Source organism: Melopsittacus undulatus, chromosome 8, assembly GCF_012275295.1.
Source record: "Melopsittacus undulatus isolate bMelUnd1 chromosome 8, bMelUnd1.mat.Z, whole genome shotgun sequence".
NCBI lineage: Eukaryota > Metazoa > Chordata > Aves > Psittaciformes > Psittaculidae > Melopsittacus > Melopsittacus undulatus.
In genome coordinates this window covers 10,930,614-10,944,021 of record NC_047534.1, presented here as the reverse complement: position 1 = coordinate 10,944,021, position 13,408 = coordinate 10,930,614, and the positions used below count along the sequence as shown (strand labels likewise).

Sequence of the window (13,408 nt, the reverse complement as noted above, 5' to 3'; positions counted from 1 at the left end):
ACAACGTATTTATAGCAGTCTGTCACCAATACCAAAATCACAAGACCAAAATCACAACTGTAACAAGCCACAATAGAAGTCAAATACCAGTAAAATCCAAAACCCTTCCTATAAGACACACACTACGTCTTGCAGGACCCAAACCACAAGATCCCTCTGCCTCCTGTGATTATAAACCACAGGACGCCCGCTGCCTCCTGTGCATAAAACCTTTTGTACAGGACACCCACTGTGTCTTGCGGACCCAAACCACAAGAAGCCCAGTTCAGGTTTTTTTTTGTTGTTTTGTTTTTGTTTCATTTTTTGGATTTTGGATTTTCTTTTTTTTTTTTTTTTTAATTTTCGATTTTATTTTGTTTTGTTTTTTTCATTCCCTGGCTCCAGTGTCCATCCTGGCTGTTCCATCGGGGAGCACCAGGAGTCGAATCGGAGGGCAGCTTCTTCTGAGCATGGGGACCCAGCTCTTACCAAAGCATTTTTTTCCTCCAAAGTCACTCAGCCTTCTAGTACATGAGTATCACAGAGACACTGTATCAAAGGAGATGTATATGGGGTCCCAAGTCCATGGTCTGCTACAGTCTGCCCGACACCCCTGATAAGAGCATACGAGAGACCTCGTACTGTGGGTCTTGATCCAGCACATACACCACAGGGAAAGCACACAATACATGCATCCCCCATCTGTCTCGCTTTTCCCTCTACAACTGCCCATTTGTCATAAGGATCTGGGGGATATAAATCAGGCTTCTTTTCTGGATCAATAGGCTCCGGGTCAAAAGGACCATCCACGTCAGCATCGGCATTATCAGGCGTCAGAACCTCAGGATCAGCAACAGCAGCCTGATGAACATGCACAGGCTCCTTGTCAGGATCAACAGGGCCTGAGTCAAAAGGATCATCTTCACCTCTGCCCAGAGTCTTCGCAGCCGTGGCAGCAAGCGGCGGAGGTTCAGAGGGAGGGCGGGAGGGGACACGGCGGATGACACTGGACTCCATGGTCTGGCTTTTGACTTTAACAAAGAATAACAGAATCATAGAATAGTTAAGATTGGAAAGAACCTTAAGATCATCTAGTTCCAACCCCCCGGCCGTCGGCAGGGGCACCTCACACTAAACCGTATCACCCAAGCCTTCATCCAACCCGGCCTTGAACACTGCCAGGGATGGAGCATTCACAACCTCCCTGGGTAACCCATTCCAGTACTTCACCACCCTCACAGTAAACAATTTCTTCCTTATATCCAATCTAAACTTCTGCTGTTTAAGTTTCAACCCGTTACCCCTTGTCCTGTCACTGCAGTTCCTAATGAAGAGTCCCTCACCAGAATCCCTGTAGGCCCCCTTCAGATACTGGAGGTCTCTATGAGGTCTCTACGCAGCCTTCTCTTCTCCAGGCTGAACAGCCCCACCTTTCTCAGCCTGTCTTCATATGGGAGGTGCTCCAGTCCCCTGATCATCCTCATGGCCCTCCTCTGGACTTGTTCTAACAGTTCCATGTCCTTTTTATGTTGAGGACACCAGAACTGCACACAATACTCCAAGTGAGGTCTCACGAGAGTAGAGTAGAGGGGCAGGATCACCTCCTTCAACCTGCTGGTCACACTTGTTTTGATGCAGCTCAGTTGGCTTTCTGGGCTGCGAGCACACACTGAAGCCGGCTCATGTTCATTTTCTCATCGACCAACACCCCCAAGTCCTCCTTCTTCAGGGCTGCTCTGAATTTCCTTTTTGCTCAACCTGTAGCTGTGCCTGGGATTGCTCTGACCCAGGTGTAGGACCTTGCACTTGGCATGGTTAAACTTCATGAGGTTGTGTCATGGGTTCAGCCGTGACAGTCATTTTTCTCCTTCTTGTAGCTGGTGCAGTGCTGTGTTTTGACTTCTGGGCTGGGAATAGTTGCTTGATAGTGAGCATGTTTTGAGGGTGTTTTTGTTCAAGGCCTTTGTTTTTGTTCAAGTGCCTTTTGTTCAAGGCACGTGTTCTGCCGGGGAGGAGGGGAGGCCGGGAGGAAGGAGAGACAGGACACCTGACCCAGGCTAGCCAATGAGGTATTCGATACCATAGCATGTGATGCCCAGGATGCATACTGGGAGAGAGAGAGCAGGAGGGGTGGAGCTCTGGAGGAAAATGGAGGAAGGAGCACGCGGTGCTTGGCCGGGCAGGGTGGAGTGAGTTATGGGTCGGTGGCTGGTGGGTTGTTGTATTCTTTTCGCTTGTTATTGGCTGTATCATTATTATTGTGTTATGCCTTAGCTATTAAACCGTTCTTACCTCAATCCGTGGGGGCTACATTCTTTGGATTTTCCTTCCTAACTCTCCGGGAGTTGGGGGACTTGGCTTAAACCACGACATTTTTGCATCAGCCCACCTCACAAGTGTGTCAAGGTCCCTCTGGATGGCATTCCTTCCCTCCAGCGTATCAACCGAACCACACAGCTTGGTGTCATCGGCAAACTTGCTGAGGGCACCCTCAATCCCACTGTCCATGTCACCGACAAAGATGTTGAACAAGACCGGTCCCAACACTGATCCCTGAGGGACACCACTCATTGCTGGTCTCCAGCTGGACATTGAACCGTTGACCACAACTCTGCGTGCGACCATCCAGCCAGTTCTTTATCCACCGAGTGCTCCACCTATCAAATTGATGCCTCTCCAATTTAGAGACAAGGATGTCATGTGGGACAGTGTCGAGCGCTTTGCACAAGTCCAGCTAGATGACGTCAACTGCTCCACCCCTGTCCATCACTTCTGTAGCCCTGTCATAGAAGGCCACCAAATTGGTCAGGAAGGATTTCCCCTTAGTGAAGCCATGCTGGCTGTCACCAAGCACCTTGTTGTTCTTCATGTGCCCTGGCATGCCTTCCAGGAGAATCTGCTCCCAGATTTTGCCAGGCACAGAGGTGAGACTGACTGGGCTGTAATTCCCTGGGTCACGCATTTTCCCCTTCTTGAAAATGGGGGTTATATTTCCCTTTCTCCAGTCATTGGGAACTTCACCTGACTGCCATCATTTTTCAAATATGATGGCCAGTGGCTTTGCAATTTCGTTCGCCAGTTCCTTCACGACCTGCGGATGGATTTCATCAGGTCCCATGGACATGTGTACGTTCAGGTTCTTAAGATGGTCTCGAACCAGATCCTCTCCTACAGTGGGCCCAAGGCCTAGGTTTTCACAGTCCCTGTGTCCACCTTCCAAGACTCGGGTGGTGCCATCAGAGCGTCTGCCAGAGAAGACTGAGACAAAGAAGCTATTCAGAACCTCAGCCTTCTCCAAATCCTGTGTAGCCAGTTCTCCTGAAAGCTTCTGGACGGGGGCCTACGTTCTCACTAGTCTGTTTATTAGCTGCTACATACCTATAAATACCTTCCTGTTATCTTTAACATCCCTAGCCAAGTTTAGCTCTAACTGGGCCTCAGCTTTCCTAACCTGGTACCTAACTTCCCTGACAACACCCCTGTATTCATCCCAGGCCACCTGCCCTTGCTTCCAACCTTTTATAAGCTTCTTTTTTTCTGTGAACTTTCCTCAGCAGCTCCTTATCCATCCAAGGGGGTCTCCTGGCTCTCCTGCTGCACTTCCTTCTAGTCGGGATGCAACACTCCTGAGCTTGTAGCAGGTGATCCTTGAATGTTAACCAAGAGTCTTGGGCCCCCTTGCCCTCTAGGGCTATATCCCATGGAACTTTGCTAAGCAGGTTCCTGAAGAGCCCAAAGTCTGCTCTCTTGCAGTCCAGGGCAGTGAGCTTGCTGCACGCTCTTCTCACTGTCCTGAGGACCTCGAATTCTGACCATCTCGTGATCACCTGCGTCCAAGACTTCCCTGGAGCGTCACATTTCCAACCAGCCCTTCCCTGTTGGTGAGCACGAGGTCAAGCAGGGCTCCTCTCCTCGTCGGCTCCTCTATTGCTTGCAGAAGGAAGTTGTCTTCCACACAAACAAGAAACCTCCTGGATTGCGTGTGCCGGGCCGTACCGTCGCTCCAACAGATGTCAGGGTGGTTGAAGTCCCCCATGAGAACAAGGGCCTGCGAGTGTGAGGCTTTTCCTATTTGTCTGTAGAGTTCTTCATCCACAGGTTCCTCTTGATCAGGTGGTCTCTAACAGATCCCCACGGTAATGTCTCCCGTAATGGTTCTCCCGTAATGTTCTCCCTTTAACCCTGACCCACAAACTCTCCGTTGACTGCTCACCTGTCCCCAGACAGAGTTCCATACTCTCCAGCCTATCCCTAACATAAATAGCAACTCTTCCTCCCTGCCTGCCAGGCCTGACTTTTCTAAAGAGCCTGTAACCTTCCATTCCAACACTCCAGTCATGGGAGCCATCCCACCATGTTTCGGTGAAGCCTATTGTATCTGTCGTGGTTTAAACCAATCCACACAGCTTGTTCACTCACTTCCCCCCCCTTGCTCCCCCGACTCCCAGAGAGTTAGGAAGGAGAATCCAAAGAATGTAGCCCCCACGGGTTGAGATAAGAACAGTTTAATAGCTAAGGTATAACACAAATCACTACTGCTACTACTACTACAAACAATAATGACAAAGGAAATAACAAAGTGAAGAGAATACAACACCTCACCAGCCACCGACCCATAACTCACCCCACCTTTCCTAACCGAGCACCGACCGATACCTCCTCCATCTCCCCAGAGTCCTCCAGCCCTTTCAGGTAACTCTTGGTTACATCCTGGGTATGACGTGCTATGGTATGGAATACCTCTTTGGCTAGCCTGGGTCACGTGTCCTCTCTCTCCTTCCTGGCAGAACATGAGGCTCAGAAAGTCCTTGGGCAAAACAAACATTTGAGCAGTGACCCAAAACATATGTACTATCAGCAACGTTCCCAGCCTGAAAGTCAAAACAGCACTGCACCAGCTACCAAGGAGAAAAAGTGACTGCTACTGCTGAACCCAGGACAGTATCACACCCCTGTAGATGTGCCCACATCTCTAATTCCTCTTGTTTGTTCCCCATGCTACGGCTGTTTGTATAGAGGCATAAAAGGGTTTGTCCAGTGAGGGTCCAGCAAGCCCTGTCCCATCTGTCAGCATGTCTGTTCCCACTTGTCTGCCTGCCCCAGCACTCATCCCATGCTCAAACACAGGAGCTGCTCGAGCTCCCCTCCTTTCCCCCTTGGTTTTCCTTTTTTTTTTCTCACAGTTGCCCACCCTGCTCTGCAGCAGCTCCAGATGCCTGCCTCTACAAAAGCACTTCTGCTTTAACACTTCCTTAACACTGAATGTGGATCTGCTGCTCGTTGCCATTGACAGCAGTCTCTTCCTACTTGCCAATGTCAGATAGACAGATGCAGAGGGTGCTTCCCTCGGAGGTACTTGTGATACAGAATTTTCCAACCTATCTTTCCGATTACTCTGTGGGGTTTTTTTTATTGTTTTGTTTTGTTTTTGTTTTTTAACTTTAAACATCTTTCCACAGTATCACGATCTGAACAACATCTCAGCAGCTTTCTGGTTTTCCCTGTCCTTTTCTAAAGCCAAAATTGAGGGATCTGGCAGAGCTATGTTAATTTCATATTCAGTCTGTCATGCTGGGTGGTTTCTTAAAGTGAAAAACATATCTGCTTACATCACTTAATCCCATTTCCCTTGTTGCTTTAAGAACAACATCAATTGTAACAATGAATTATAACTCAAAGCTCCATTGAAGGGCCACTTTTCCCCATCTTCCAATTTATATAAAGGCCATCATTGATTACAATATTTGATCAGGGTTTTCTTATTCATTCTTCCTCCCGGTGGCCCCACTATATCTTTTCAACGAGCTAAAAGGCAATCTAAAGGGCTCTTTCTGAGAATTCCCCCACTCTGCTGTCCTCCCATTGTAAGCCTTTAAAGATAGATGACACGGTTAGCCCTACAACAATAATATATTACCCAGAGTAAAAGGTACAACGGAGTGCTGCACGCACAACGGATACACCCAAATTCCAAACAGTTCTGTAAAGAAACTGTTTGTTTCCCACCAAAAGAGATAATATATTTTGAACAAGCAGGACACTTAGCTGGGATATACAAACAACAGTGATGGCAGATAGGGCAAGGGGTAGCTTGACCCTGCCCCAGGGAGTTTGATCACTACTCTGACAGTTAACCCCTGTATTGCTCTACTGGTTCTTTAGTTCTCCCAGGTTTCCACAAACTGCTTGTACTAATTCACCCAAACGGCCAATCTGGTCCCAGTCGGACCAATTTCCCGGGCAATTAACACACCAGAAATCCCGGCCAAATTTCCCTGACACTTTATCCTCACAAACAAACCATTCAAAGACAAAATCTGGATCACACACAGTATCACGGTGGATAGGACACCAAAACTCAGCAACAGGTTCAATTTCATGAGTCATGCACGCTTTGTCTGTCTCCGGCCGCTCTCCTCGCACAGAACACGGAACCACGGATCAGGACTCCACACTCGCTTCATAGCTATGCCACGTCTCACACAAAACATTCATTCACACAAGGGCCCGTCTCTCAATCACCCACTTCACACAGAATGTTGTCTAAGCCAGTAATTGGTAACACATACATCTCAAGCCAGTGTTTACCTGCCAAAGGTTCATGAAGCCGTTAATACAGTGGCCCTTGTATCGATACCCTACAAACCCAACCCAACCCTTGGGACGAGCACCTGTGCCCTTCACCTCACGTAGGATGTATACTCATGGCTTACCGGTATCCCCTTTACCTGATACATACTAAAAACTCTAATGTCTCCCCTTGCGGTCCTACTTTTCTTGACCAGGAGACAGAGCCCCTGACACCCCTAGCCTTGTACCTCCTCCTGCTGAATTTGTCTTTTCCTTTTGTACATGAACCATATTCCCTGTTAGCTAACATAACCCCCAGGGGACTGTCTAGGGGTATTCTGGCCTGCATTTCCTTGCTGCCTTTCTGCCCCGGGACTCAGCTTACCCACCCGTTGTCCCATACTTCTGCCCTGGGGGGTCTTTCAGTCTTTCTTACTCATTCACTTTGTCTCTTCACCAGCCAATTCCCTTGCAGGAGATTGGAACCGTGGTTAGAAAGACTCCACACTCACTTCATAGATCCCGGATACCCAGTCCATGCCTTCACAGATCCAGGTTACCCGGTCCGTACCTCATTCACACAGTGATCACCGTTCACTTCGTCTCTTCACCAGGCAATTCCCTCGCAGGATATTGGAACCGTGGTTAGAAAGACTCCGCACTTACTTCACACATCCTGGATACCTGGTCCTGTCTCGTTCACACACCAATCACCTCCATACTCCCACCTACCCAAGCAATACTTACAGTCTGTTTTCTTGTCTGGGTCTTTGTGCACATGAATAACAGGCGACCACGGTTTCCTTGTGAGCCTTTCCCCACTTATGCTTTATGAGTACCCTTCTCTGCCCAGGATATAACCTGCATGTGCCAATGAGTCCAGAGGAAACCGAGCAATTCCACAAAATCAGGCACGGCGCGCCTTTCGCGCAAATTCCCCAAGGCCCACGGAAGCAAGGCAGGCTTTATCCTGGACGAGCCCCCATTTGTGAAATAGGAGCTCACTCCTCTAATCGAGATAACAAGGTTTTATTGAGGGACAAACTCAATAAAGCAAAAGCAACAGCACTGGGCATGTGACCATAGCCAGAAGTGCACTGATTAGCATCTGTTACAGGTTTATATACTTTCACTATTGCATTAGCCATATACATACTCATAATGCCTGCCTAGAGACGGGGGATATTATAACTAGCTCAAGGAACTTCTTATCATAAGTCTCTGCCTCTTGGCATCTGTGCACTGCTCTGCAGTGACTGTGGGCAGGAGTCTTGAGGATGGAGTAAGCAGTCTTCCTCACGGTGCACTTTTCACCTTTGGCACAGTGGGACGACCCAGTAATCACAAAACTAGCTGAAACCAGCTGTATCTGCAAGTTTCTGATTGCTGGCAAAGATTTAGACCAGTGTGACCTTCGTGTAAAATTTACTGCAGAACGGGCAGACAAGGAGTGTCCAACGCTAGCAGATGTTCAGGAGGCACTGTCTCCAATCTAACTGATAAGTAGAAGGATGGTGTGAAGCAATTCACTCATGTTTAGTGGGGCCACTAAATGCTGTTATCTCACCACAGACTTACAACACAAACATTGTTCTTGTTTTTCAACCGAAGTTAAGCTAAAAGAACTCTGACCCTATATCTTCCAGACATTTGCTTTCCTCATATCAAGCTCCCTCTCCCTCTTTTCTTTTACTTTTACAAATTCTTTTGCTATGTGACTTCATTTTGCTCAAGAGTTCTGGCCATTTTCAACTTGTCTGATCTTGTGTCTTCAGCGAGCTTTGCGAACTCACACAGTTCTATCCACGCAGCAACACCAATGATTTGTGAAAGCCAATGCATGTATGTGTTTATCACACCATACTTCCAAGAGATGGGGACCCCGACGGGGCACTGCCAGGCTGCTGGAGCCTCCCAGGTCCCAAGAGTCGAGGCAGGCTGAGCTCAGGCACAAACTTAAACCCTCAGCCATCACTGAAATCCACAGGGAGAGAGCATTCCTCAGCCATCTAAGCTTACAAGACTGCATCAGGGCAGCTGGAGAGGCAGTAACCTGAGCAGAGAAACACTGCTGGTACCTCTGAACCCCTGTTCAGGCGGACGGCGGCTCAAACGTGGTTTTGCTCAAGGCTGCATCACCTCTCCCATGTGCTTCACGTTCCATTACACAATGAGCACCATATACACAATGCCTCTGAAAGGAATTTTATGCCGGAATGATACTAAAACCATACAGGCACATTGGAAAGGCACTTCCAGAGCAGCTCCAGTGTCCTTGCAGAAGCACAGCAAGGATTGCTCTTGGATTTACCCCTTCCATACCTAAAAGCTGGCACTCCAAGTGTGACCTTGTAGAAGAGGAAGACGCGTAAGTCATCACTCAGTTTTACAGCATTCCTGTACGCTGTAGTTACACCAGCCCCTCCATGGGGCTTGGCCACAGCAGAGACCGTGGTGATGGATCACACCCACTCAAGACATGGCATTAAGACAGGGAATATGTTTGAAATACGTGTACACACGGAACTGTGCCTGTGTAAGAAAACAGCTCTCTTTTCAGATGCAAGATGCAAGAAAGTACGTAAACATCTGCAGCACAGCTTTTTAGAATAAACCTCCAGAGGCTGTTCTCAGGCAGCACACAAAGTTTTAGAATCGCAATTTACACTAACACAGCAAATACAGGCTCTAAGTAAGGTGTAACATTCTGATTGAGATAAAGAGAAACAACTTTGAGAGCCAATAAATCAGCATTGTGACAAGTGACTATTAATCCAAAGCAATAAATGCTTATGACAAATATGATTAGACACACTCCGGTCAGATCTGTCATTATCTCAACCCCTTGGGCCCCACACTAGGCATCAAAAAGAACTGTCGTGGCTTAAACCCAGCCATGCAGTCACTCTCTCACACCCCCTCCACCTCCCCTTCCCATTGCCCTCCCCCAGCTCCCAGAGGGATGGGGAGGAGAATCAGAAGAATGCAACTCCCACGGTTTGAGATAAGAGCAGTCCAGTAACTAAGGTATAACACAAACAAGTGCTGCTACCACCAGTAATAAGGGAAATAACAAAGGAAGAAAATACAACACCTCACCACCCACAGACCGATAACTTGCCCCACCCAGCCTGACTGAGCACCAACTGATACCTCCTCCAACCCCCTCAGAGAACTACTCCTTCCAGGTAACTCTCTGTTATATCCTGGTCATGACGTGCTGTGGTATGGAATACCTCTTTTGTCAGTTTGGGTCAGGTGTCCTGTCTCTGCTTCCTCACAGCTTCTCCTTCTCCCTGAGTAGAGCATGAGACCCACACAGTCCTTGGTCAGACTAAACATTTGAGCAGTAACTAGAAACATCAGTGTTATCACTGCTGTTCCCAGGCCGAAAGTCAAAAGACACAGCACTGCACCACCTACTAAGAAGAAAAAAAAAAAAGACTACTACTGCTAAACCCAGGACAAATAGAATGCCACTTAAGGCAAGCCTTGTCCTTTTCACATAACAAAGTCAGCTCTTGCACAAGAAGGTGGGTGAGGAAAAGTGATGGGACAGCCAGGGAAGAAAACTATCCCAAATTCCTGACAATTCACCACATGTGGCAAAAGGCTTTGATAGAAGGGCCCCCCCAAACACAGTAGACCTGCCATAGACCTGACAGAGAAGAGCTTCAACAGTGTCCACCCCTTTTTCCCCTAAACCAGGAGACCTCCCCCTGAGGCCAGACCAGACCCTTCCCAAAGACCATCCTCCCAGCAGACACCACCCCTTTTCCCCAGGTGTCTCTTACCTTGGGGCTGCACAGCCTATGACAACTGGGCTCTCTCCCTGACTGATCTCTCCAAACTCTCCTCTCAGGCGCAGACTCTATTGCTCTCCACTAGACCCAGAGTTGGGCAAGTGATAGTAGAGACTAAAAAAAACCCAACTGCTTGCTGCCAGCCTTAGCCACACTGCTCCTTCCCATCCCTGTTGGTACACTTGGATTAAACAGATTTACTGCACGTATATAGTTGATTAATCAGCTATTGGAGTCCCCCCACTCCTTTCCAGATGAGCAGAAATATCACCCCTTGACCTGGAAGGTCTCCTGCCTTACCCAATACTGTCTGTGCCACATTGTGAGACAGGACTCACTTGACATTATCATCTTCTGTTTCCTCATAGTGCAACATTTCCCCTTCTCCCCTCTCTGCGCTCTCCATTGCAGCTGGTATTGCTGGTTAATGCTGGAGATTAGACAACCTGAAAGACAAAACCAGACAGGGGTTATAGAGGGAAGCTGCCTTCATGAAGGGACAGGTCTGAAATGCTGAGCCATACAGCAAGCAGCCTCTGAGCTGCTCCAGCAGGCAGGGTGGTGAGGGGCAGCCACTGGCCATTTCCACAGCACAGCAGGCACTTTCAAGGAAGCAATCTTGATTGCCCAGTTCAATTACCCCAGTGAACCTCAACACTAACACCACCCACCTCACCAAATGTTAGCCTCAGAGGAGACCTACAACACAGCACGCTGCATTTGGTTTCCCTCTTCAATATGGCTCCTGGCTGAAAAGGAGCAGAGACTCCACATCAGCTATCTGCACTGAAATTGTGAACAAGCTGCTTTCCCCTGGTGCTACCAAACATTTCATCCAGTGCCAGACTCTGAGCAGGGCAGAAGCAAAGGCAAGCGCCTCTCCTTCAATCGTGACGAAGAACAAGCTATTTCATCAAACACAAATCAAACTCCTGTTCTTTTCAGTACTAAAGTATCACATGAGAACTCAGAGGAAGGGAAGTAAGAATCACTGTATCTCTTACCATTATACATCCCTTTTATTCAGAAACTGTTGTCTGACAGCCCACAACATGGTCACTTCTCAGGGCCCTCATTTCTCGTGGTTTTGTTCCTCTGCAAGAGGCAGAGTCCTACTCACCAAGCAGGCGGCTTGAGCGGCTGCCCACTTCCACTGCAGAGTCTGGGATGTCATTACATTTGCTTCATGACCGTCTATTTCCCCACAAGCAGAACGTGCATCCTTGCTTTAACAAGCAGCAGCAGAACGTGGCTGCACCTACCCAAGCATCACTGCAGTGGAGACAAACCCCAGAACCCCAGGCCTAGCAGCTTGAAGAGCATTCACAAAGGTAGCCTGGCACTCACATTAGGAGAGCTTCACACCTTCTCCTCCTCCCCTGGGGACCAGTTTGGTGCTGGAAATGGGGCCTCACAGAATAATTGCTACACTGCCTGATCCCAGGTAGGTTCAAGACTTCACCTGGACATAGCCTACATGTAGGAAATAATTCGAGTCTATGGCACTTTTACAGGTGACCACGTAATCGCTACCTCTGCCCCCCAGAGCCACAGTCCAGCACCTCAACAAAGTGACCAAGGAGGGAAACTCCTGGTAAGTTCACAGATCTTGTCCACTTCTGCACTTTGGTAATCAGCCCTTGTGCCAGGCACTGCATCCGGAATCTGTTTTCTCATGTTGCCTGGGAGAACAGCACAAGGGGCACATCAGTCAACCAGCTTTAGACCTGGGGAGACTAGGAATGGAGTGTGACAGGCACATGTGAACTCAGGAAAAGCCTTTGCTCTGGTGAGAGCCAGTACCTCCCGTGCCCATCCACCATGCAGTCAGCTGTGCCTGGGACACCCCAAGTGGGGCCAGTCACAGGCACTTAGAGCTGATGTATGTAAAGCAGTGCTGTGCTGGGCACTATGAGGCTTGAATAAGATACCTGTGTCACCCAACAAAGGAAAAGCTGGGACACCAATAGGCTTCATTGGCTTTCATCCTTCAAGCTCTTTCTTGAGCTCAACAGGATCAAGAATTATAGAACCATAGAATGGCTGAGGTTGGAAGGGACCTTACAGTTCATCGAGTTCCCAGCCCCTGCCACGGGCAGGGACATCTTCTACTAGCACAGGTTGCTGCGAGCCCCATCCAACCTGGCCTTCAACACTGCCAGGGACAGAGAAGAGCCAAGGGCCCCAAGGGAACCAGCAGAACGCGGAGCAGCCCCTGCCCTGAAACACTCAGACATCCTCCTGGAGGAGCTGTGTGCAGGAACCACTGCAGGGTACGAGGCAGCCCCTCTGGCACCCTCCCTCACCTGCTGTGCGGACGCTGGCCCGCAGCAGCCGAGGGAAGAGATGGGGGAGGCCTGACAAGCGCTGGCCCTGCACAGCCGCTCACAGCCCCGCGGCTCCTACGAGCACACGGCTGGCACAGGCCAGCAGCGGAGCCGCCACAGCTTGAGGCCCAGGCCAGAGCCACGGGCCGGGCGCTGCTCCCGGGACCGGCCACCCAGGCCTCTCGGGGAAAAGGCACACGGACGAGGCCCTCACACGGCCTACACGGGTTTCCCGGCCGAGCGCCGCCGGTACCGGGCCTACAGGACCGCGGCAAAGGGAAGGGGCGGCCGACCCAGGGGAGCAGGGACCGCGGGAGGTGGGGGAGACCTGGGGGTAATCCCGAGGACCTCAGTCTGGGGCCGGTCCCGACGCGTTGCCATGGACACGCGCCGCGCGCGCACGCACTCACCCTCTGCCTCAGCCCCCACCAACCGCCCTCTGCCCCGCGGCGGGAAACAAACACCCGGCCCGGCCGCCCCCAATTTATCCCCCACGGTGGGGACGGCGCAGCCAATCAGGAGCCGCCCGCGCAGGCGCAGGCGCAGTCGGGGAAGGCAACGCGGCGGCGCTCAACGAACGTTTATTGCGTGGGCTCATTGCCAGCGGCACCGGCCATGGGAGCCGAGCCCGGGGGTCACCAGGTCCCAGCCCTGCCTGGGCAGGGGCACCCGAACGTGTCCAGGCGGAGCTTGGGTGTGCCCAGGGAAGGAGCCTCCGCATCCCCCTGC

The 13,408-nt window shown here is 50.1% G+C and overlaps 1 protein-coding gene across 1 annotated transcript in view; it reads right to left on the bottom strand.

Moving 5' to 3' along the window:
* LOC115947107 (zinc finger protein 347-like) overlaps positions 1 to 11,460 on the bottom strand; it is a 51,039-nt gene extending 39,579 nt beyond the window's left edge. Inside the window, exons 1-2 of the mRNA XM_034065791.1 lie at positions 11,357 to 11,460; positions 10,653 to 10,798 (exon numbers count right to left, since the gene is read on the bottom strand). Of these exons, the coding sequence (XP_033921682.1) occupies positions 10,653 to 10,798; positions 11,357 to 11,366 (156 nt within the window). The 5' untranslated portion in view covers positions 11,367 to 11,460. The remainder of the gene's footprint in view (positions 1 to 10,652; positions 10,799 to 11,356) is intronic.
* Between the last annotated feature and the right edge of the window lie 1,948 nt (positions 11,461 to 13,408).